The sequence below is a fragment of the Leptidea sinapis genome, chromosome 36, assembly GCF_905404315.1.
Source record: "Leptidea sinapis chromosome 36, ilLepSina1.1, whole genome shotgun sequence".
NCBI classification, from domain to species: Eukaryota; Metazoa; Arthropoda; class Insecta; order Lepidoptera; family Pieridae; genus Leptidea; species Leptidea sinapis.
In genome coordinates, this window is record NC_066300.1 from 5,128,511 (window position 1) to 5,154,107 (window position 25,597).

General features: G+C 34.8%; 1 protein-coding gene across 2 annotated transcripts in view; it reads left to right on the forward strand.

Annotated features, from left to right (window-relative positions):
• The first annotated feature begins 3,486 nt into the window (after positions 1 to 3,486).
• Positions 3,487 to 25,597, forward strand: part of LOC126975625 (protein phosphatase methylesterase 1) — a 31,789-nt gene continuing 9,678 nt past the window's right edge. Inside the window, exons 1-9 of one of the 2 annotated variants that reach the window (XM_050823626.1) lie at positions 3,487 to 3,754; positions 3,892 to 4,093; positions 5,600 to 5,709; positions 7,117 to 7,277; positions 10,714 to 10,804; positions 14,060 to 14,125; positions 15,692 to 15,871; positions 19,814 to 19,971; positions 23,329 to 23,393. In XM_050823626.1, coding sequence (XP_050679583.1) covers positions 3,681 to 3,754; positions 3,892 to 4,093; positions 5,600 to 5,709; positions 7,117 to 7,277; positions 10,714 to 10,804; positions 14,060 to 14,125; positions 15,692 to 15,871; positions 19,814 to 19,971; positions 23,329 to 23,393 — 1,107 coding nt within the window. In that variant the 5' untranslated portion in view covers positions 3,487 to 3,680. Of the gene's footprint in view, positions 3,755 to 3,891; positions 4,098 to 5,599; positions 5,710 to 7,116; positions 7,278 to 10,713; positions 10,805 to 14,059; positions 14,126 to 15,691; positions 15,872 to 19,813; positions 19,972 to 23,328; positions 23,394 to 25,597 lie in introns of those variants that run through there. The other variant, XM_050823628.1, reaches the window with a different exon arrangement.

Consider the following 25,597-nt stretch of genomic DNA (forward strand, 5'->3'; position numbering starts at 1 on the left):
AAATGAGTAAATTATTCTATTTTCCAATGAGTGATTGCATACGAGGGCTGCACTAAAAGTATCGGGAATGGAATATTTCCACTGTTCCTGTCATATTAAAATCTTTTTAATTGAAAACTCCTTGGTTTTGAAAATCGAATACCATTTATTTATTTAAAAAAAGATTCTCGGACTTGTCACAAGTCTTTTCAAACTTGTTTAGTCGTTGAAAAAATGGAATTGAATCGAGAAAATTCTAGAGCGATGATTTATTATGACTTTCGAAGTGGTCTAAAACAAAAACAGTGTGTTGACCGGATGATTTCTGCATTTGGCGATGAAGCCCCATCCAAAACCATAATTTTTCGCTGGTTTGCTGAATTTCAACGTGGACGTGTCAAGCTCAGTGATGATCCCCGTCAAGGTCGTCCAAAAACTGCAGTCACCAAAGAAAACGTTGATGCTGTGTTTAAGCTGATTGAGGAAGATCGACATGTGACATACCGCGAAATTCAGGCAACTCAGACATTGGCATGAGTCAAATACAAATAATCTTGCATGAACAATTAGGTGTAAAAAAGTTGTTTTCCCGATGTATACCGCATTTGCTCTGTGAAGAGCAAAAAGCGGCTCGCGTTACTTGGTGCGTCAGAACTCTCGAAAGATTCCACGCAGGATCCTCAAATGCTGTATACAACATCGTATCAGGTGACGAATCCGAATACGAATGGTGTTCGAAAATGAGATAAAGCCAACAAAAATTGTTCGTTCACGGAGTGATGCAAAAAAATGGTGGCCACGTTTGTCTCCAAAACCGGCCATGTTGCGATTATTCCTCTTGAGGGACAAAGAACGGTTAATGCAGAATGGTATGCTAGCATTTGTTTGCCACAGGTCGTTTCTGAACTCCGTAAAGAGAACTGCAACCGCAGCATCATCCTCCATCACGACAATGCGAGTTCTCACACCGTGCACAGAATAAAAGAGTTTTTAGAGCAAGAAAAGATAGAATTATTAGACCATCCGCCGTACAGCCCTGACCTAAGCCCTAATGATTTCTATACTTTCCCTAAAATAAAGAATAAATTGCGTGGTCAGAGATTTTCATCACCTGAAGAAGCTGTTGACGCCTACAAAACGGCTATTTTGGAGACCCCAACTTCCGAATGGAATGATTGCTTCAATGATTGGATCCATCGTATCGCAAAATGTGTCAAATTTCGCGGAGAATACTTCGAAAAGCAATAAATACATTTTTAAATAGTAATGTTGTGTCACTTCCTTGATTCCCGATAATTTTAGTAATTGATAATCTGTATTACAGTATTTGAAATTGAATTTTCCTGGAATACGACTTTGATATATTCAGCACCTTTCTGGGGTATTCCATAAGCTAGGACTGTTGCTATGTAAACGAGGCTTAGGGACTGTATTTAGACTGTACTAGATTAGGAAATCCTAATAACACTAGACTTACCTTAGCTGCTAGGGCTATAAGGGTAAGAAATTGCATTTCCGCTTAGTTCTTATGAATTAATAAGCGGGTGTTGAAGTGAGGAAATACAAAAAGATCTCACCATCCAAGGCTTTATTGGGGCAAGAAGAGAGAAACATTGTCATTTAATTTGAATCACTTTACTGAACCTTTACGAGCGTTACCCATGGCATAGCCGTATTATAGGGAAGATCCTACGACTCTGCACAACTATATTTTGGTAGAAATTCTCAGACAACACATAAAAAATATTGGTTTCCGATTTAAGAAGTCAAAAAGTAATAGGAAGGTTTTGATTGAAAGAAATGATATATCTGCTTGGTGAGCTAAATACCTGCAGGTAGAGTATCATATTTTTAGTTACCTTGAACCTTAATAACTTGTGTATGTATGTAACAGAACGATTGTCTTCTATGTTTCAGGTTTTAAAGGACAAAGATGAGACACTTGTGTACTTAGATGAGACATACATTCATTCTGGTGTAACTTTTGGAAAATGTTGGCTGAATGATGATGGCACAGGTATTTTACATCATAATGTCCAACGCCAGTAAGACAAAGTGGTCCATTAGCCTGCCTTCTTCCGAATCTTGTTTGTTTGTTACAGTTTATGAATTCATTTATTCACAGATGGTGTACTGAATCCTATACCTAAAGGGCAAAGGTTTATAATAGTCCATGCTGGCGGTGAGCAAGGCTTTGTGGAGAATGCCTGCTTGGTATTTAAATCATAAACAAAAAGTGGAGATTATCATGATGACATGAATCACACAAATTTTAAAAAAATGGGTTACTGAAAAGTTAGCACCCAATTTAAACCAACCGAGTCTTATTGTGATGGATAATGCTCCATATCACAATACAAGCATAAACAAAGCACCTAACACAAATTCAAGAAAGGGAGTAAGTAATACAGGAATGGTTATCAAGAAATCATATTGAATATTCGCCACAATATACAATACCACAATTATTGGAAATCGTAAAAATAAATAAGCCGGAACCTATTTATGCTATTGACGTCATTTTAAAAGGATTAGGCCACAAGATATTTTACTAATATATTGTCACCTAATATAATATTAACAAATATATTTTTATTTAATCTCCGGAATCGAATGATAACAGTTTGGTATTTAAGGGATACAAGATTACTTGATGCAATAAAAAGGTATTCCTAACTGCTAAACAGCTAACCGACTTTCCTAACCTATACCATTTTACCAATTATACCTTGTATTTATTTGCAGGTATTGCGTTTACCTCCATATCATTGTGATCTCAACCCCATTGAAATGGTCTGAGCTTCAATGAAACGCAAAGTGGCTATGGTGAACATTGGGAAACTGGCTAATGAAATGCCAAGCATGGTAATGAATGGATTTAATGCTATTACTGTTGAGGAGTGGCGCAATTATTGTTCGCACGTCAAAAAAATACAAAAAGAGTATCACATATATAAGAGGACGCGCATTTGGACGCACCGTTCATCATAGACTTAGCCTCTGATAGTGAAGAAAGCAGCGATAGTGAAGACGCAGATGAAGAATTGGACGATATTCGACCACTTAATATTGTACACCTTGATCATAATTATTTGAAACATTATTCTTTTTTGCCACCATATGCTTATGTTTGATGAATGATAGGTATATACATGTATACTTTTATAGTTTACCATTTCCTTGAGTTCTAACAGTTAAAAAAACTTAAAATTCTACTCATCCTATTATCTGATATGTTCATTAGGCCCTAAGATTTCGGGATAGATACATATGCATGTTCTCAGTTTAAAATTAAAACTACCTATAGTATCTCTTTCAATTGGACCCTAAATTAGGCAATTTTTATTCAGCGGTAACCCCAATTTCACTGTAGCGCCCTCCTGTCAATGTCACTCACGCGCCAAAAGACCCTTGTGGCACTGTACTTGTAAACGACAGTCACGGAACACTTTTACTCTAACGACAGTGTTTTGACTTTTGACATAAAGGAGTGTTATATTTTAATGTTAAACCAGTTAAAGTGTTTACTGTTTTGAAAATCGGAAATAATAAATTGCCTATTCATAGTATTTATAAAATTAAGTCATTGTTAAAGTTGGTAGAAAGCATCTTCTTTTTATCTGAACAGCCAATAAATAAGATAAGCGAAACCTTATATTCTAAAAAATTAACATAATAAATATAACGCCATCTAATAAAACATGTCGGATCTTCATAAAAGTGTGATGAAAAGCAAACTTCCTCCAAAAATGCCTCGAACTTCAGGAGTATCTAAGTATGAGCAATACAATGTCAAATATTATGTGAAAGGAATTCCTCTCCTAAAAATATTCCATGGAAACAAAATAAAATTCAATAAGATTTTCATTTTGACTTTCTGTATTTTAAAGTAAGATAATATGCTTTTTCCAGACTAGCACCATATGGTTCTGCTCGCAAACGTGACTATACACCCGTGTCTTGGAAAGTATATTTTGAGAAACATTCAGATATTGAGACAGACGCTGGCACATTCAGAGTTTATCTATCACCAGAGCCTGATCAGCCACAAAGACCCCGGATTATCACACTGCATGGAGGAGGTTATTCTGGACTTAGTTGGGCTCTATTTACTGTAGGTATAAAGTGTTTATTTTCATAAATATGAACTGTAGTGCATTATGGTAGTGTACATTCTATATTATGTAAACCACCTCAATTTGATAAATAATATAATTTAACTTAGAATATTAGATATAGCATTAATTATAACAAGAAACTGTTTATTGTATTACCACTCCAATAACACTATTCTGGGTCTTAAAATCTTAGCAATAGCCAATTCCAACCAAACTGTGGAATGAGTTCTCTTGTTTGTTGTTTGCAAGATGATATGACATGGGAATCTTTAAAAAGTGGATACACCTTCCTAAAAGGCAAGCAATACTTCGGTGTAGGAGTATAATATGGGTGGCGGTGATCACTTAACATCTTTTGTGCTCATTATTTTGTCCTCATATATAAAAAAAAATCTTTTGATATTTACATGTCTGTGCACCATACTATTGCTCTAAAAGTCTAACTTTGCTGTAATATTTCGTAAATAAATCTTTGTCATAGAATTATAACAGTTGTAGAATTAAAATTACTCACACTGCCATAACCTTATAAAATAATTGTGTATTTAGGTACAAGTCATGATGATGTTAAACACAAGTGTGTAATAGTTTCAATGTAAAAACACACATGTTATGATTCAGCACTGATTGTACTTATTGATACCACAGACTACACCTCCAAACACCCCATCACATATTTTTATTAAAAAAGCCCACCTGAGTTTCTTGCGCCCATTCTTCTCAGCTCAGAGGTAGTCTATTTTGAATGGGTGGTAGTTTTTGACACTCAATAAGTGATTTTGAATTCTATTTTGAATAAAAATATTTGAATTTGAATATGTCTCAAGGTGACAAGCACAATTTAAGTGCCACTCAGAATTTTTAGGTTTTTCAAGAATCTTGTGTGGCACTGCACTGCCACACAAGGGCAGGGCATATCAATTATCATGAGCTGAATGTTCCGCTTGTCTTGTCCCTTATTATTAGATTTAAAAAATTAAAAAAAATCCTAAATACACTATTTCATTTCATAGTCAGCTGACCCACATATTTGTTTTCTCACATTGTCACAAAAGGCCATGGCGGATATTGCAGCTTTACCAGTAGATATTTAACCTGTGAGTCCTTAGGTAGTACTCTACATGTGGGCCATTATTATTACATGCCACATTCTTTTGACTTTTAATATCCAACACATTTTCATTGTTCGCAATATGCTTCGGAATACTGACATTTAGATATTCTATTCTATTATTCCTACTGTGGCTTCTGTGGAAGATATATCACAGATTTGCCAGAATCACGTTAGATTAGACTACCAAGCTTTGTGTATGTGTCTTCTAAGTTTAACGGTAATAATCGGTGTTCAGATTACATAAAGTTTAATTTACTAATAATATCTGAATCAAATAATATACATGCTTGTAAGACTATAAACGACATACACAAATAGAAATACTTGAATAATTAATTAATATAAGTACTAAATAATATTTACAAGACATTTTGATATTATATTTCAGGAAGAAATTACCAGTATGATACATTGCCAGGTGGTTTCAATGGATATCAGAGGTCATGGAGAGACACATGCTAAGGATCCTGATGATCTTAATATTGACACACTGGTGAAGTGAGTACACATCTCTAAAGCATACATACAATGTTGGATATTTCTACTACTTATTAAAAGTAAAAAAACAATCACCTATTTAGAAAATTTGCCTTTGCTCATAATTAGATGGTCTTTTTTAATAAAAAAAAAATAATTTATTAAAATTTTATATCTGACTGGTGTTTGGGAAGTTTTTTTTATGGAAAAGGCGGACAAACAAGTGTACGGGTCTCCTGTTCTTCACTTGAATCACAGGAGTGATAAGCTTTAAGTTTGGGACTTAATTGTAGCTATCTTGTATCTGATGAAGCCTACTAGAAGAGGTATAAGTAATCCTGTTTTTCTAGTGTTGTAATGAAAATTACTATTAAGAGAAAAAGGTGACAACTTTTGTGAACGAATATTAAATTTTTATGAGTACAATAAAAGCTCCTTATTCGCACTTACTTCATTTGCGTTTTCACTGATTAAAAAAATTGTGACCGAATATAGTAAAGGTATTACAATATCCTTTGTAAACATGTTGTCAAATGGATTAATAACACACTATAATAGACCTTATTACAACCTATTAAGACCCTCACCTTTTAAAACTGCCTAGCAAGAAATAATTACAAAATCCTTTTCACCTTAGTATGAAGAATATAATTTATCAATATGGTAAAAGTTTTTACCTAAAAAACTAAAAAATTTACATCATTCAAATCATTTTTTTTCCTATATTTGTTGTTTACTTTGTCACCGAGGATGATATCCACTGTAATCCCGATATAAATTACTATTTCATATTCGTAGATTATTTATGGAACATATACCCCGCAAATAAAGAGTTGTTACGATACTCTTAATGATCAGATATAATATTGTTTTCTTAAAAAATTTCTATGATTTTTTGTGTGTGTATAACCTAGCTGATATACTATGCAACAAGTTATATTCTCCAGCACAAAAACTATGTTAATGTCAACAGCATGGCCTCATTATTTAAATCATTGTTATAAAATAATAACTAGGTACAGGACATCTGATCATTAAGATTTTAAATAATTTGCAGTTAATTTTTCTTTTATGGAATAGGAGGACAACTGAGGGTACGGGTCACCTGGTGTTAAGTGATCACCGCCGCCCACATTATCTTGCAACACTAGAGGAATCACAGAAACATAGCATGTCATATCGCCCCGGAAACACAGCACAAGGAAGCTCATTCCACAGCTTTGTAGTACGTGGAAGAAAGCTCCTTGGAAACCGCACTGTGGAGGACCAGATGGTGGGGACGATATCCTAATTTGTGGCTTGTCATGGGAAGGTGGAATTCGGCGGCGAAAAAATTGCACTAGTTAATTATTATGTCATTAATTAATTTATTAGTTAATTTTATCAATGCTTATTAAAATTTTTGATCTTAGAACATTTATATTCCAGAGATGTGGAACAAGTTATTCACAAGTTATATGGAGATGATGAGCTACCCCCTCTCCTCCTGCTGGGTCACTCAATGGGCGGGGCCATTGCTGTGAGAACTGCTTATTCACCAGCACTTGAGCCCTATATTGTAGGAGTTGCTGTTATTGATGTTGTTGAAGGTGATTACCTAGATGTTTTTGTGTTACTCCATATGGTAACGCCATCTTTTTATTTTAGTATAATTTAATAAGTATAGATGCGTATATACCTCTTTATCCTCCTGCTTCCCTCCCACTTTCCCCACCTTTCCCAGCGTGCTTTGACATGCCTAAATCAATTGTCCAAGGATCACCGCAAATGAAGGACTAATCGAGTCCGCAAATTATTTCGCTACCGGTTATTTTCTACTTTAATACTTCTATTCTATTCTATTCTTTCTAGTGGCTTCTGTGGAAGGGGCACCACAACTCGCCAATGTCACGTTTCAGTAGACCAACAAGCTTAGAGTGTGTCATTTGATCGGTGTAAACGATTTTATAAGTGATTATAGTAATGACCGGTGCCCAGAATCAAAACAGATTTATTTTCTTATTATACCTGAAACAAATATACATGCTGTTAGATTATAATGGACAAACACTGATAATATTACTTATATAAAACATTTATTGTGTTAGTTATAACTTAATATTATTCTGTTTAATATATTTACATAAAGTATTTACAAAAGGAGTGAAAACAAAGGTGAGGAGGCATTTCATGGAGGTGGGGCGGGGGATTTCAGGAGGTATAAAGTTGTACAAGGAAGACTTCATTAAAGGGCAATTAAAGAATAAATGGTCTACATTTCCCTCATCAAGTCCACATTCACATAGAGAATGGTCTCTAATTCTTAATTTGGCTAGGAATACTGGAGTGCAAGAGTGGTTTAAGCGTAACCGGCAAACTGTTGATATTATTGATTTATTGGGGAATCTAAATTTCGAGAACCACGGTTTTAATGGGATTACAGGTTGTATATCACCATAAAAGACGCCTTTAGCAGTTTTGGAAACCTGCCAGATGTATGACCACCTCTCAAACATATTTATTTTCAAAGTGGAGCAAAAGTCATGAGAGAAGATTTGAGAATGTTGTTGGGAACCTGTATGAGCAGCTGACCTGGCACAAGCATCAGCATTTTCATTGCCGATTATACCTGCATGGCCTGGTATCCATGCTAGAACTATGTTGATGTTGAGATCATAGCACTCTTTCAAGTTTTCTCTTATCTTAAGTATAATTGGAAACCTACTTTTTGAGCGAAATGGATTTGAGAGGATGGATTGAAGGCAGCTTTTGAAGTCTGATAATATAATAGAATTGTTTAGGCCATGGGACTTAATAAATAAAATAGCTTCAAGTATAGCAATTGCTTCCCCTGTGAATACCGAAGTGACAGTTGGGCAGCTATAACTTAATACAATTCTTGTGGAGGGGATCCATACTGCAACACCAACTGGGCTCATGTGTATTTTAGAAGCGTCAGTGTACTTTAATACTTATTTATTAAGAAAAGTGAACCACCAGTGAGTGACAGTTGTTAAGAAGTACAACTTTTATAAGAAGAACGTTGGCGGCCATATTATCCTATGACCTCGGTACGCTGGTAAAGGTAGGGCATGTCTTCCTAATCCTCCTTCTACATACAGTCCACTTAAATTCAAATATAATTACTGCATTTTCGCAATTCGCCCAAAGTTGTCGTTTATCCTCAACCACACAAAGTTCATCCATCTATATATATATATAAGAGATTTCTACGTATAAAAGGCATAAAAGGCATTTATTTTCTCAAAATTGATTCCTTTAGAATTCTTTTTGATGTCATTTCTAATAACTACTAGATACTACTACCGCTTCGGAAAGAAATGGCGCTCTGAGAGAAGAGGCGCAAGAAACTCTCCTAGCATTCTTTTTTTTTGCGCTCTTTTATAATAAAAATATATAATATTGTACAGTCATTTCTATCGCTATAAAATAATCATAACCAAGTCCCAGGCTGTCCGATCATTTAGATATTCAGCAGTAGAGTAATAGGATTTACGACAGAGCCATTTTTTTTATAAAACATTTAAATTTATTTATAGATAATGCCTGAACAGTGGCTGGGTCTTTATTATAGAGGTGTATACATTTACCCTTAAAAGCTATTATGTATCCTATGAAGCCTACTAGAATTAGTTACAAGCAATCCCTTATTTCTAGGGTTATAATAATGAAAATCACTATTAAGAGCAAAAAGGTGACGATTTTTGTGATAGTATATTAAATTGTCATAAATGAATATAGTCACTCATCACGATATCTCTGGAACCATTAGAGCTAAAGACTTGAAACTTGATAGGAATATTCTTTTCACCAAGTAGAGGTCAGCTAAAAACGGATTTTCGAAAATTCCATCCGCAAGAGTTTTTTTTTTATTATGAACAGAACAATGTCTGTCGGGTCAGCTAGTTTTGATATATAAGCCTGCAAGAATTTATGCAAATTAAAAGAGAAGCAGGAAGCAGCCAGTTCTATAAAACTCAAAAAAGGACTTTAAGAAGTCCTAGCAATAAAAACTTCGTACCTACTTGTCTAGATGCACTTACCAAACTTAAGTATGTAGGCTTTTTCTTAATGTTTGTATCTAAAGGTTGTGATGTATAATGTTGTATAGTAGGTATAATGAGTATGTTGTAACTTGTACATGTTTTTGTATAATAAGTTTTCTTTTGAGACAAAATAAAATATTTTTATTTGTATAAAAATCATAATATCCGAATGGCCAATAGCTACACATAGAACAGAAATAACAAGTAGAAGTGCAAAGTAGGTGTGCTCGTGTTGTACTTTTGATTGGAGATTCGTTTTGTGTCTTCCTCTTCTGATGTTCTCTGTTCTCTACACCTTATGATACTTGAAGGGCAGGAATTATGTTCTCCGGCTGTACATAGACTGCGCGAACGTTACTCAAATCTAAGGTCTACGGGTTAGCAGAGACTCACTGGGTATTTGAGCATATCCAAATAGCTACTGAGTTCGTGTAAAAGTAGATCTCCACATTGAATGGCGCTGCTCACGTAATACTAAATGTGCGGGGAGATTTAAACGAGCCCAAGATACTCAGCGTACACTTTTTTTTAGATCAAATTGCATCACAATTGAAGTAATTAAATAGCCTGGGAGCTATGGCTTAATACCCAAGATAGAGTATAATTTACTGTCATTATCTTATTAGTCGGAATTAGCTGATTAGTAGGTATAACAAGTTTTTTTATGACAATAAGGGACGAGACTAGCAGGACGATCAGCTCATGGTAATTGATACGCCCTGCCCCTATTACAATGTGTCGCTCAGGATTCTTGAGAAACCCAAAAATTCTGAGCTGAACTACAATTGCGCTCGTCACCTTGAGACATAAGATGTCAAGTCTCCTTTGGCCAGTAATTTCATTAGCTACGGTGCCATTCAGACCGAAACACAATAATGCATACACATTACTGCTTCACGGCAGAAATAGGCGCCGTTGTATTAGTTATAGTTTATATTTGGTCCTCTTGGTAACATTATTATAAAATTATTTTGTGTAGGTACTGCGATGGAATCATTGGCGAGTATGCAGTCCTTCTTACGTGGCAGACCAACACACTTCAATAGTATTGAGCATGCCATAGAGTGGTGGTATGTTGACTTTACCTTATTTGAATAATCTTTCAATTAATATTTACCCCCTTATTCATAATAGTCTGCTAACTTAAAGCATTGCTAATTTTCACTCTGTCTTCTTCTATTGACCTAAGTCAGAATGAGAAAAAACACTCCTTAGCGGCTGTTTAAAGTTAGCGGACCATTATGAATAAGTGGGTTTATATTTAACATATATTTTGGAATAGATATTGTAATGTCTCACGTTTGGTCACGAGTGAAATAACTGTTCGTCAGTAAGTAGCACTACAGCTGGAGACGTCCGCTCCCAACCGATGGCCGATTTGAACTGCCGGCTGTGCTGCATTAAACACATTGACACAGTGACAATTAGAGATGGGCGTTATAACACACAACACATTATATATTACAATATATTTTTACAACAGTATAACACATTATAAAATTTGCCACTAGACTGTTATAATATAAATTATTTCTATAGAAATCACTATAGTGTTATAATTCGTTTGAAATTTAATTACAGCGCCATCTATGCACACGAGCGGAAAGTGGTGCGTTTCTTTAATGAAATTAAAATTTTGTAAATTTAATATTTTTAACAGATGGCACTTTTTCGTATTCGCTTTAGTAAGTGCTTAGTCTTCAAAGTAATGTGAACACTTCGTATATCACAATAAAAACTATTTTTACTTGCGACGAACAAATATAAAATTATAACACTGTTGTTTTAGATTGAAAAGTATTGTAAACACTCTCGCTATAAACATTAGAGCTATTTTTACTTGCGATGAGACGAAGATAAATAACATTTTGGATAAAACAACACTTTCATTCATTATATTTCCAATGAGAATCATTATTTGCGAGTTTTTAAATTGACAAACTGCTAGTAGTGTTTCGAAAATTATTATTATCACTTTTAAAGTAAAATGTTTGTAAAAACTATAGTATGAATTGTAAATTAAATGGATATGTGTTTTTATTTTTTTATGTAAATAGACAAGTGTTAGTGTAAAAATAAAATTTGTGAATAGTGTAAATATACGTTTAGTTAATAGTTTCTTTAACTCATTAGTCGACAAGATTGTTCTGTGTAGGTACACAGGTAAAAAAAAGCTTTCTAAAAAGCACAACAAAAAATACCATCTACCTAGTTACCACTTAGTGTTAAAGAAATTATTCCTCTTCAAATATGTTATATTATAACACTAAATAACATCAAACCGCGACAACAACTATCAGCGTAAATAATTTCGATAAAAATTTATAATATCTAATATATATTAGAACAGTTTACAACAACAGTTAGAAAAATATAACACAACAGTATAATTCATTGAAAAATTATAACAGTTTAGCCCACCTCTGGTGACAATTAGAGGTGTTCGCAACGGCTATATATTGAAATCACGTTATAACGATACGCTATTTTTAAAACACCTATTATTTTTTACGCTATAATATATTAGTACACTTCGTTATGGCATATGACGCGTTTGATTATCGTTGCTATTCGTTACAGAATGTTGATGTATCGTGCGCTGTTAAATATTATTCTATACATTATTGTTGTGTGAGCTTTTAAAAGTGCTTACTAATAATGTACCTACTTATTAAAAAAAAAAATCCTTCGTACTTTTTATACAGGCTTAGGACTGTCTGACTGAAATTATGATTTATAATAAAATATAAATATCTATTATTTATTGATTTTATTTATGCAATTTAAATTTAATCTTTTTTTTTTATTATCATTATATTATCATAAAAAAAAAATTTTATGTCAGGCGTACTTAAAAGTGCATTGATTTTATGTTAGTTATTTGCAGTTATTTATACAGAAAATACTTAACATATTTCTATTTACACTATACTGATAAAAAACTAGATTTAGGCAAGTTTTATAAAACTTTTTAAACTATTCTATAAAATAAACTTTACAAACAATCAATTGAAAATCATTCACAAACGTACGATAGTCAATAATCAATGTTCAATACTAATTAAAATACGTCATACGAAGTCAAGTGAGTCGCAAGCGTGTTATATTCGATCTGACTTAATATTTACTCAAACAAACAAAATAATCTAACGTTGGATAGCCGAACAAATTGTACTCGTTTGTCTATTATATTCTAATAAGTTCTTATAGAGCACAGATTTGATATTTATTCAACCAAAAAATAATCTAACGCGTTGCATAGCCAAACAAAATATATTCTTTTGCCTAATATATTTCCAATTACAACTGGGCTTTTATTTGAATATAGTTCTTATGCAGTCTTCTTAGAGCATAATTTGGCAGGTGACAAAAATAGCGTATCGCATCAATTATAAACGACTTTCATTTGAATTTAGTTCTTATGCAGTCTTCTTAGAGCATAATTTGGCAGGTGAAAAAATAGCGCATCGCATGTATTATAAACGACTTTATTTGAATTTAGTTCTTATGCAGTCCTCTTAGAGCATAATTTGGCAGGTGACAAAAATCGCGTATCACATAAATATTAAATAACGCTTGCCAGTTTTAATAAATAATAGGTGCTATGATTGTAAATATATATTAGATTATTTTATCAGCTATCTAATATAACGAACACCTCTAGTGACAATGATTGTTAACACATACTGAATTTAGACTAGATGTCAATACACTACCTACACATATAATTCTTTTTTTGTTTTCACCCGAATGTGGTTACAACACAATGCGGTTTGCTTGGAGTTAACAGCACTTCACAACCGTATTCTTGGACCGAATTTCGGACAAACGTCTCGAATCTCAGCTGCCATAGTATAATACCGCATACTCTATCTATATCTCGAACACGTATTGAGGAGCTAATCTATAAAATATCTTGTCATCCATAAAGTGTCGCTTGTCCTAGCGGATCAATATGTTGTACCACAAAATGAAATGTGGGCTGTACCATGTATGCCCTTCAAACACCTCTGACGGAGAGAGAACCCGACAAATTGAGAGACGCATTACATCCGCCCTGATAACAACTCTTGAGTGTGCCAATGCGTTAACTGTTCTATGACGCATCATAATGTTAATATTTCATATGTTACCCTGTTTTATTAATAAATTTCATTTTTTTTTTAATATTTTTTAATATTTCATATTTATACTTCAATAAATGTTGCCATTGTAAAATAAAAGCATAATAAAATGCTTTTTTGCAGCCAGCTCATGAATTGCATGTGCTATGATAAAAGATTCAAGTGGATTGCACATGTTATGTAAAAAATATGGTGTTTCAGTGTAAGAAGTGGACAAGTAAGGAATGTGGAGTCGGCCAAAGTATCCATGCCAAGTCAGATAGTCAAGTGAGTATCGACAACATTAACCAAAAGGCTTATAATAAGTCTGAATTCAATTTATTGAGAGTCGAAACAAAAGTTAATCATGATGTCCTTAATTCCATTTTATTAATTAATTTATTTTCACACAAATATGATAAAATTAATTCAAGTTTCATTATTGAAAGTAAATTTCAAGGAAATTCAAAGGAAGGAAGGTAAATAGTATGCTGAGATGACGTGCGACAGGAAACTCAGCAGTTTGCCTTTATTAAAAAAGAAAAATATCTATAAAAAATCTCTGCCTATCTAGAGACTAAAATCTCAATCTGATAAGTTAAATGATGCTGTAATAGTGTAGTGACTGTGTTTTGTTTTAGATTCTGTGTAAAAGTTACATTTTTATTATTATTGTAGTCCCCCTGAGACTTGTTCTTGAAAGGTCTGCAAACGTCGGGTTAACTAGAATAATAATAAAATTGGAAACTACACGCAAAATCAAATGTAAAAACTTAGTTACAATTACACGCGTTTTAATCCTTTAAAAAGTGTTTCAAATGTGTAACACTGAATCATCATCATCATCACCCGGAAGACGTCCACTGCTGGACAAAGGCCTCCTCCATTCCACGACGATCGGTCCTGCGCTGCCCTCATGAAATTCAAATTCAAATATGTTTATTCAATATAGGATTTAAAATCACTTATTGAACGTCAAAACTACCACCCATTCAAAAGAGACTGCCTTCTAAGGCATTCTTCTCAGATCTATCTGAGAAGAATGGGCGCAAGAAACTCAGCGGGCTTTTTTTTAATATAAAATATGGATTACAATGTAATATCGTACAATAAACATTTATAATTATAGAGCCTGAGGGTGTTCGCTTTATTCCCAGTCCGTGGTGTCATTAAGAAAATCGTTTATGCTATAATAACCTTTCCCACACAAACGTTTTTTAACAATTCTTTTAAATTTCGTAACACATTTGTTTTGTACATTTTCTGGGATCATATTGTAGAAGCATATACATCGCCCAGCAAAAGACTTACTAATTCGACCCAACCGAGTAGTAGGCATAACAAGTTAATGTTTGTTCCTCGTGTTAACATTATGAATGTCACAGTTTCTAGAAAATTCCTCAATGTGCGTATGAACATACAGAACATTATCATTAACACATTAAAATGTATTGGGAAGCAACAGTCAAAATGTTTATTTCTTTAAATTTTTCTCTTAATGATTCTTTAGGACCTAGGTTATAAATCGCGCGAATAGCCCTCTTCTGCAGCACAAAGATAGTATTAATATCGGCCGCACTGCCCCATAACAATAAACATCCAACGTATTCCGGCGATCTTGACCAGATCGTCAGTCCATCTGGTGCCAACACTGCGTCTTCCGGTACGTGGTCGCCATTCGAGGACTTTACTGCCCCAACGGCCATCTGTCCGTCGAACAATGTGCATTGCCCACTGCCACTTCAGTTTCGCAATCATTTGGACAATATCGGTAACTTTGGTTCTCCTACGGATCTCGTCATTTCTAATTAGATCTCGCACACTCGCGTTAATCAAAGAAAATACTATGTGCAGTTGTGCAACTGGAGATTTGGCCATAAAGGAAGTTGACACGTACAAGAGCGAAGACACCGCGGGGAACGGCGTGACGCAGCGTGGTGACGTCATCTTGGAGGAGGGGGAAGAAGGGGAGGGTGCCGAAGGGGACAGCGTTGAGTTCGTGAAGCCATCCTCCACTACCAGTGGAAACATGAGGTGCGTGGATCTTATAAAATATTACGATAGGTTATTATTTATTGGGCTTTTCGAATTTAGACACTAGTTTTTTTGTGTTTTTCTGTGTGTTGATGCATGCGAATCTCAGTAACGTCTAAATCGTTTTCCATACGGCTCGATGATCGATCTCTCCATAATATTTAGGGCAATATTTCAGCGGGACACCACTGTGGCGCTACCAGTCGCCTCTATCAACAAAATATCGTCGGTTTACTGCAAGAACTCATTAACTGACAAAAACTGAACTATGGATTAATCCACTTATAGTTTTAGTAATATTGTTTTCCCTATATCATCTTAAATATGATTATGTTAAACTACTATTATATTGCTAAATATTAACGAGCCACAATTTAAAAGAAAATGTGAAGTTAATGAATTCTTTTTTTTGAAGACGTTTGAATTAAGTATATCTTGAAATAGAAGTCTATTTTGAAAAATACGTACTATTTCAATAGAAATAATGATTTGCTTGGGGAAATAGAACAGATGGGCATGAGGATTACTTGATGGAAAGTGATCACTGCCGCCCATGGAAAACTACACCACCGGAGGTCTTGCAGACGGAAAAGGTGTGGAAAGGGATGCAGAGTGGACCTACGGGGCTCTGGGGGAGGAAAAAGGGGTAAACCCCGTAGGTTTGGACCCCCGGCTGTGGTGGAGGTAAAGGGAGTGCATCTCCGGGACTCTTACTGACCAATCGAAACGCGACAACATAGTTGCCACTTGACGCCGATTTTTCGCATTTATCTACCAATCATCCGAGCTCTCTTGAAACAAGAAGATACGTTTCTACGCAACGCCAGTTAATCGAACCGTTCACAGAGCACTGGGTCCCCGTTAATTCAAGCAGCTCTGTGTTGCACGGGTTGTCAAATGGTTCGAGCTCATACTGGGGTGCGCCAGACCAGAGATGATAGCAATACTTTATATGTGGCTGGACCTGCGCTTTGAAGAGCGCTAGAATGTGAGCCGGGTTGAAGTATTGCCACGCTCTATTAATGACGCCCAGCTTCTTCCAATCCAATTTGGCTTTGCCTTCCAGATGACCGCGGAATTGGCATTCGTTCGAGATTTCGAGACCTACTATTCCGAAACTGGATGAGGCTTTAAGGGAGGTGTTGTCTATGAGCGGTGATACGACAAATAGGGTTTTTTTAGTGGTAAACGCGCAAACTTGAGTCTTCTGGGGTTTAAAATGGACAAGGTTCAATTTACCCCATTCCGCGACCTTCTCAAGAGAGGACTCGATGGAAGACACAAGTTTCATCTGGGACTGGTTGACAATTGCCTAAGAGAGACCTGCATGGCCCGTGTATACGGCATCACCAGTACTGTCGTCTGAATAGCAATATATGTTGGAGGTGTCCAACATATCATTGACATACAGAAGAAACAGGAAGAACAAACAGTGTAGGAGATAGCACACAGCCTTGGGGCACTCAGGTCGTTCACGGGCTTCGGGTTTGGGCAGTAACCATCGACAACGATCTGTATGCTTCACCCAGTGAGTAAGCTGGAGGACTGCTTGCATAAATTCTAGGGAAGCTTAAATGATCAAAGTATTGAGAGATGCGCCTTGTGCCATACACGATCAAAGAGCTTCGCTATATCCAGGCTAACTGCCAGACCTTCTTCCTTCTATATCCTTCCGTTTATAGTTCCGCCTTTTTTCTACTTTTCTGTTTGATATAGCTAATCTTACAACATAACTAGGGGCAGCTGAAATATTTAGAGCCGTATTAAGAATGGTGTTAAAATATATAAAAAAAAAAGTTTTTCTATGAAGGCCTCCTCTCCTTTTATACATTTCTTACATTTTCCATTAAGTGCTTTTAGCCCAGTGAAAAAATATTCGCCGTCTTTGCCTTGAAAATGCTCGTCAACTGCACTGCAACTGCGTCTTCATCTTCGGAAATCATCACCTTCGAAGGTCTTCTTTACATTAGAAAATAGAAAATAATTACTGGGGGCTAGGTGGGTGGTTAATTTGTTCAAACCCTGTTTTATCTAGGGCACGCATTTCAACTCGCGCTGAGTTAAATAAAGTATCAAAACAGGATACCACTTCACGCACTTTTGTCAGCAATGCGGCATAAAAATCCCCATTCAACGTAGTTTTTTTAGGAATGTAATCGACAAGCAAAATCCCTTCACAATACCAAAAAACAGTGGCCATGAGCTTGGATACCAATTTTTCGACTTTGAACAACCGTAGCGGTTTTTCTATTCCATCCGGATCATATTGATGGATCCATGTTTTATTAACAGTGACAATACGAGTGAAAATATTATCAGGATTATCGCCACAGATGTCAAAAAACTCCTGCGAAGTTGTGCTCGACGCTACTTATCCAGTGGCGTTAGCAGTTTTGGCATCTAGCGCGCGCATACCTCCTGCATGTGCAAATGATTATACGAAATTCCGCCGATTAGTTCCATAGAGCTTCAACTTTCTGCCACATCTTAGTTGAGTGAATAATTTAGTTATTTACAAATTTTTATTTATTATTAATTTTAATAATATAGTTTAGTTAAATTAAGTGACCGACTACCAAGCGAATCGGCCGGTCGTAAAAGCCCACACCGCACATTATCCTCCGTTGCACTCATCCCACCCCGCGCTTCATTCCTGAGTTATTACACCAATAATTATCTATTGGTTTTAAGATAACAAAATTCACTAAATAATACTAGAGGGATGATGGTAATCTTAAGGTAGACCAATGAAAAATTATAAAAAATTAATACTTAACAATTTTTTGATAGTTTAATATGATTGTCATCACTTTCTTTGATAGAATCGATTAAAATTGTTTAATATGTCTTATTATAACATTATTGTTTCTAATCTTATATCTTTAAACGAGCAATTCTTGTATATATATATATATATATATATATATATATAATCTGAATCTCGGAAACGGCTCCAACGATTTTCATAAAATTAAGTATGCAGGGGATTTCGGGGGTGATAAATCGATCTAGCTAGGCTTCAATTAAAAAAAAATGGTTTTATCCATGTTTGAATGAGAAACAGCTACAATAACATTAGAATACAAAGGTAAATTTCGCCACTATATACAAGTCTATTATAGCTCAGATGGGACATTGGGTGATCCGGAAAGCAGAAGACCCCGGTTCGAATCCAGATGTCCTATTAGTTTTTTTTTTGTTCAAGTTTTGTACATTCTTAAAAATCCGAGCAAGGCTCGGTCGTCCGGATATTAATTAAGAAATACATGAGTTTTTGAATTCTATAGAGCTCGTCAAGACGATGTTCGCGTAGTTATTAACTGCACTTAATGATCTCTTGCATTAATTATTGAGTTCTTGCAGAAAACCGACGATATACCAGCTCAATAGGGCATAATATCACCTGGTGTCTGTTTGGTTTCGCAACCAATTTGGTGGCTGACAGGTTAGACGCATGCACAGAATCTTACCGGTCGTCCTCGGGTAGTCTTCTCTTTCTAATACTCTTCTCGTGGTGGTCCCGGTGAAATACAGCCCTTAGTGTTTGTTTCATAGCACTTCTCGGTTCTCTATGTAACATAATTAATTAATTTAAATAATTACTGATTTTTTTTAACCCCATTCTTATATTTTTTTTCTGAATACTTTATTCATTTATAACGAATTCATTATAGTATTGTATAATAGGCGTGTATAGTAATGTGCAACTTATATAGCTTGTAATTAGTTGTTTATTTGTATAACTTTTGTTTAGTGGTTTTTATCTTACCGTTGCTTACCTTTTAAATAAAAGTGTCGTATAAATTGTTGGAAACTTCACTGGTGAAAGTGTAAGTTTTAAGATTTGTTGATATTTAAGTATAATAATACTGTTTGTTTCCTATACATGAATAAATAAATAATGTCTAGCTACAGTTATGATATCGTGTAAGTGCCGCGTAGATACCGGTGGCGTGTGGACCTGTCACGCACGGAGCAGCACTGGTCGGGCTGGTTCAGCGGCCTGTCTGGAGCCTTCCTCCGCACGCACGCTCCTCGCCTGCTGCTGCTGGCCTCTGTGGATGGACTGGACCGCGAGCTCACCGTGGGACAGATGCAGGGTATTCAAATTCAAAAATTCAAAATTTCTTTATTTGTACACAGTCATTTACGATCACATATGAAACTCTCCTGGTAGATTTAGATAATCTGTGTTAGGAGAGAATCGCTCATTGCAAGTTATACAAAACAATACTAAAAACTAAAAGTAAGGAAGTTGTTGACTCAAGTGAATTGGATTATAAACAAACAAAACCAGTTATCTAGTCGGCCCGGCGGCCCGGGCGATCGCACGCGAAATAAGTCATTAATTTCAATGTGGTTCAGGTTATATTAGCATCATGCTAGCCGCAGGTACGCAGCCGGACGACTGCATAAACATGAGAGTTAGGATCATGTAGGGCATCAAGGGCTGGATCACTTGGCGTTACGTAGAGACGTCGCTTCATTGTGTGTCTTCTACCGCATTTATCACGGTGAGTGTTCCGAAGAGCTGTTTCACCTGAATCCTGTCAAATTACGATAACATCCCCACTGTCTGAATTTGCGGCCTTCCTCCACAGTGCAGTTTTCAAGGACCTTTCTTCCACATACCACAAAGCTTTGGAATGAGCTTCCTTGTGAGTTTGTTTGTGTGTTTTCGGGATGATACGACATGGTACCTTGAAAAGAAGCGCTTACACCTACCTTTAAGGTCGCAACGCTCCTGTGATTCCTATGGTGTTGCAAGAGAATGTGGGCGGCGGTGACCACTTAACATCAGGTGACCCGTACATTCCTTTGTCCCCTTTTCCATAAAAATAATAATAATATACAACATAATTAATTTATTTCCAGGAATATCAACAGCTCTTTACACTTTATAAAAACACAATAAATAACTTAGAGATTTACTAATAGACAATAGAAGTTGTAAGAAGGAAAATTATTAAGTACAACATGGAATACCTAATGGCATCAAAAACATAACTTTTTTTTTTTTATGGAATAGGAGTACAAACGAGCGTACGGGTCACCTGGTGTTAAGTGATCACCGCCGCCCACAATCTCTTGCAACACCAGAGGAATCACAGGAGCGTTGCCGGCCTTTAAGGAAGGTGTACGCGCTTTTTTTTTGAAGGTACCCATGTCGTATCGTCCCGGAAACACCGCACAAGGAAGCTATAAAAATACCAAGTCTCGCAACTCTGTTTTTCTTCCGGAAAAGGTTGTGAGATACATGTAATACCAAGTCGGTCAATTTATTCAGTCCCAACTTAAGGGTCCATTTGCCATAAGTTATTACGGAATTAAGTAACCCAACATCCTATAGTGACCATATATTATATCAATATAAAAAATATTTTATCTGTTCCTTTCTGTTGTGTGATAAGGGGTATTAAAACACGAATGTGGGTTTATCACACAAGGCGAAGTCGAGTATGATAATAGTATCACATGAGTGTTTTAATACCTAATTATCAACAGTTGCATACAAGACTTTATCTACACCCAGAATATGAATCCTCTAAAAGATTCTGAAACAGTTTACTGCTAACATTAAAACAGCCAGTCCTAATAGTAACCTTATATCATCCATTACTGATTATATACAAATAAACTAAGTATTAATAAAATAATTATTTATTTTAGTATTAATTTGCATTTTGTATAGTGCAATTATTAAAATTTACTTGAATATTAGGCGGTGTGCTGTCAAACCTTGAATCGCTCATTTTTTTGTAAACAAAACAATAAAAATATCGAAGAAAAATGCCGAGGATTAACCTACTTTTTTTTACGGCTCGCGACGCGGGTAGTGTGGAACGCGCGTAAACGAAAATGTTCTTTGTTTGAAATTCATACAGATACCACGCATCGAGCAATAAGAATGTGGCTGTATGTTGAAACTCTTTGCGCATGAAGGGATAAAAAAAAACAAAGGAGTGTTGTTATGAAATTCAGTACAACATTACAACACTCGTTTGGATGATGTAATGGTTATTAGAACATTGGGTGTTTTAATGTTGCCAATAAACTAACTGTTTCAGAATCTTTAATAGAGGATTTAAAGCATGGGTGTAGATAAAGATACTTACCTACTGATTTTAGTATCAAAAACGATAATAATCTTATTGAATCTTATTGTAATTCACAATTATTGTAAACTGAATTACTGATTTGAGTAGGTATAGATAGTTTTATGGTGTCGGAAGATCCATATAAAAATGACTGTCATGTCAAAAAAATGTAGATGCCAATAATCAATTGCGTAAAACGTTCCGTTAGTGCATGATGACCTATTTTTTAATAAGTAAGTAAGTAATAATAAGTTCTTCATGCGCAGAGTTTCAACAAACAGCCACATTCTTATTGCTCGATGCGTGGTATCTGTATGAATTTCAAAAAAAGAACATTTTCGTTTACGCGCGTTCCACACTCCCAGAACGTCGCACGCCGTAAAAAAAAGTAGGTTATTCGAATCCCCGCCATTTTTTTTTTTATTTATTTATCATATTACATATACCGATATAAAACTAGGTCAAATTAGCATCTAAAAAAACCACAAAGGTTAACAACTAATGCTAATAACACATAATAATACGTCACAACTCAACAACAACTTATGCTATAAATTAAATGAACACAGTGAAAATATTTTAAAAGATATATCTATATATATATTTTTCTTCGATATTTTTCTTCGATATTTTTATTGTTTTGTTTACAAAAAATGAGCGATTCATTTTAAACGCTGCAAAAGACCTTTATATTCGAATGAATTTTAATTATTGCACTATACAAAATGTAAATTACTACTAAAATAAATAATTGTTTCATTAATACTTAGTTTATTTGTATATAATCAGTAATGAATGATATTAGGTTACTACTAGGACTGGTGTTTTAATGTTAGCAGTAAGCTAACTGTTCCAGAATCTTTTAGAGGATTCATATTCTGGGTGTAGATAAAGTCTTGTATGCAACTGTTGATAATTAGGTATTAAAACACTCATGTGATACTATTATCACAAAAACACTAAATCCACATTCGTGTTTTATTACCCCTTATTACACAACAGTTGCATAAATAACTATTTAAAGATTCGATATTTGCTTGAAAAAGGAATGAACTTCCTTGTGCGGTGTTTCCGGGACGATACGACATGGGTACCTTCAAAAAAAGCGCGTACACCTTCCTTAAAGGCCGGCAACGCTCTTGTGATTCCTCTGGTGTTGCAAGAGAATGTGGGCGGCGGTGATCACTTAACACCACGTGACCCGTACGCTCGTTTGTCCTCCTATTACATAAAAAAAATCTGTAGATAGTATATTGCGGAAACGGCCGTAAGTGAGCGTTTATGTGATCATAACGTCAGTTTTAAAATATAATAACAAAAATGGTTGGATTCTTTTGATAAATATTAATTATTTTTCAGGAAAGTTTCAAATGCAAGTATTAACGCGTTGCGGGCATGCTGTACACGAAGACTCTCCGGCCGAGGTTGGTTCATATAAATTTTATAGTGTCCCCGTGGTGCTTTTATACGATAAAGTATCATTGTTTGTCGCGGAGTCGTGGGTTATTCCTATCCGTTTCTTATTTATTTATTTATTGGTAATCAACAGCGTTACAGTAAACGTTTATAAACAATAATATAAAACATAATTGTTAAGGCCATTATAGATTACTCATATTGACAATATTATTTTACAATAGTTTTACAACAAGATATATTATAGAACAACTGCCTCTTGTGGTTCTTATTTACTGTGTGTATGTTTGTGTGTGGGTGTGAAAGCGTATGTGTGTGGTTAGTAGGTAATAATATGTATATATTTTAAACAAATGAGTAAAGCACTGCTTTAGACTTGTGTAATTTAATAATTTCACGCTTCTATTTATCCTTTTCTAACATGAAGATATCTAGAATATCATAGTTATTATTGTAATTATTTTGAATCCTGCAAATAATCGAGTTTTTATAATAGTTCGTTTTGGTACGTGGTGCAACCAGGAGTTTCGTATGATGTGTACTATATTGTGGTACATTAAACGATAGTTTGAGATTATAGTAATTGTAAGTCAAACGTTCATTGTGTATTATATTGTAACTGAATAATGTGCCAATTCGAGCAAAAACAAGCGACACGGCCGTATATGAAGCTGTTCTGGCCATTTTCTAGTGGATTTTCGGATCTACGTTGTGGATAAAACTAGATGCCTGAATTATTACAATGCATTGTATAAACACGGTATATTTTATTCAATTAGAACCATTAGTTTAAAAATTATAACTAGTCAAAGTTTCTTAATTAACTCACAAACTGACTGAGGGATCATCAATATTTTAAGGCACTAAACTTCAATAATTGATTCGAGCCTTTAAAGTCCATTAGAGGATGCACCTAAATATTATGGCCTTTAGTTACTTATAGACAAGGTGCTTGGCTATATATCGAGATCATATTCTTCAGCATATTGCCAATCTTTTTCATTAATAATAGCCTGCCTTGTTGATCTTGTGTGTACACTAGTTTCTTATATATATTATTACTTTTACACTAGTTTCTTATATATATATTATTATTATATTACTTTTTGAGGAATCCTTTAAATCACATATTGTATGGAAATATTTCTTGTGTATTGTATATTCTGTTTATGTTATTAAAAAGGGCTCTTGACATGAGTTTAAATACACCACAATAAGTACAGTAAGTAATTTCCACACACTATGCAGAGTAATAATTATTGAGATAATTAAAAATACTAGAATCTTTTTTAAGTTTCATCCCAAATTTAATTATGTCCTTACTTTGATGTTACTGGACTTAGGAGAGGTTTACTTTTATTTAATTTCTTTGTAATTTCTGTTCAGTGAGTTAATCAAAGAATAAAATTTTAACTGCCGTCTTCTTGCATTCTGAAAGTATATCTCCTTTATCTTTTTTTTTAATGAAAATACGGGACGAGACGAGCAGGACGTTCAACTGATGGTAATTGATACGCCCTGCCCATTACAATGCAATGCCACTCCGGATTCTTGAAAAGCTAAAAAATTTTGAGCAGAGATACGATTGCGCTCGTCACCTTGAGACATAAGATGTTAAGTCTTATTTGCCCAGTAATTTCACTAGCTACGGCGCCTTTAAGACCGAAACACAGTAATGCTTACACATTACTGTTTCACGGCATAAATAGGCGCCGTTGTGGTACCCATAATCTAGCCGGCATCCTGTGCAAAGGAGCCTTCCACTGTTATAGGTTATGTTCATTAGCAATAAGTATATTCTCAAGGCGCTATGGATATTACAGTTGATAAATTAGGTGTCAAACATAAATTAATTAAACCACAAGTTAAGTATATTATCTTTATTTGGAACAAACAATAATTGCAGCATTAGAAATAATAAGGGCCAAATACTATTTGTGCCAATACATGGTGCAGCACCCTGAGATTTTGGCTGGTGAAGTAGGTACTGTAAATTTAATATTTATTTTAAGCAAATAAAAAACTCTAGTTATTGGTAGGTAAGCTAAAATAGTAATGTATGAAAATAATTTGAAATTTTTGAATTTATTGATTATTCTGGTGGTAGAGGTACGAAACTATTTATTTATTTTTTATTATTTATTGTTAACAAGAACGGCCTATAACCAATTACACTTATTAACACAGATTATAATAATGTTTATAAATAAAA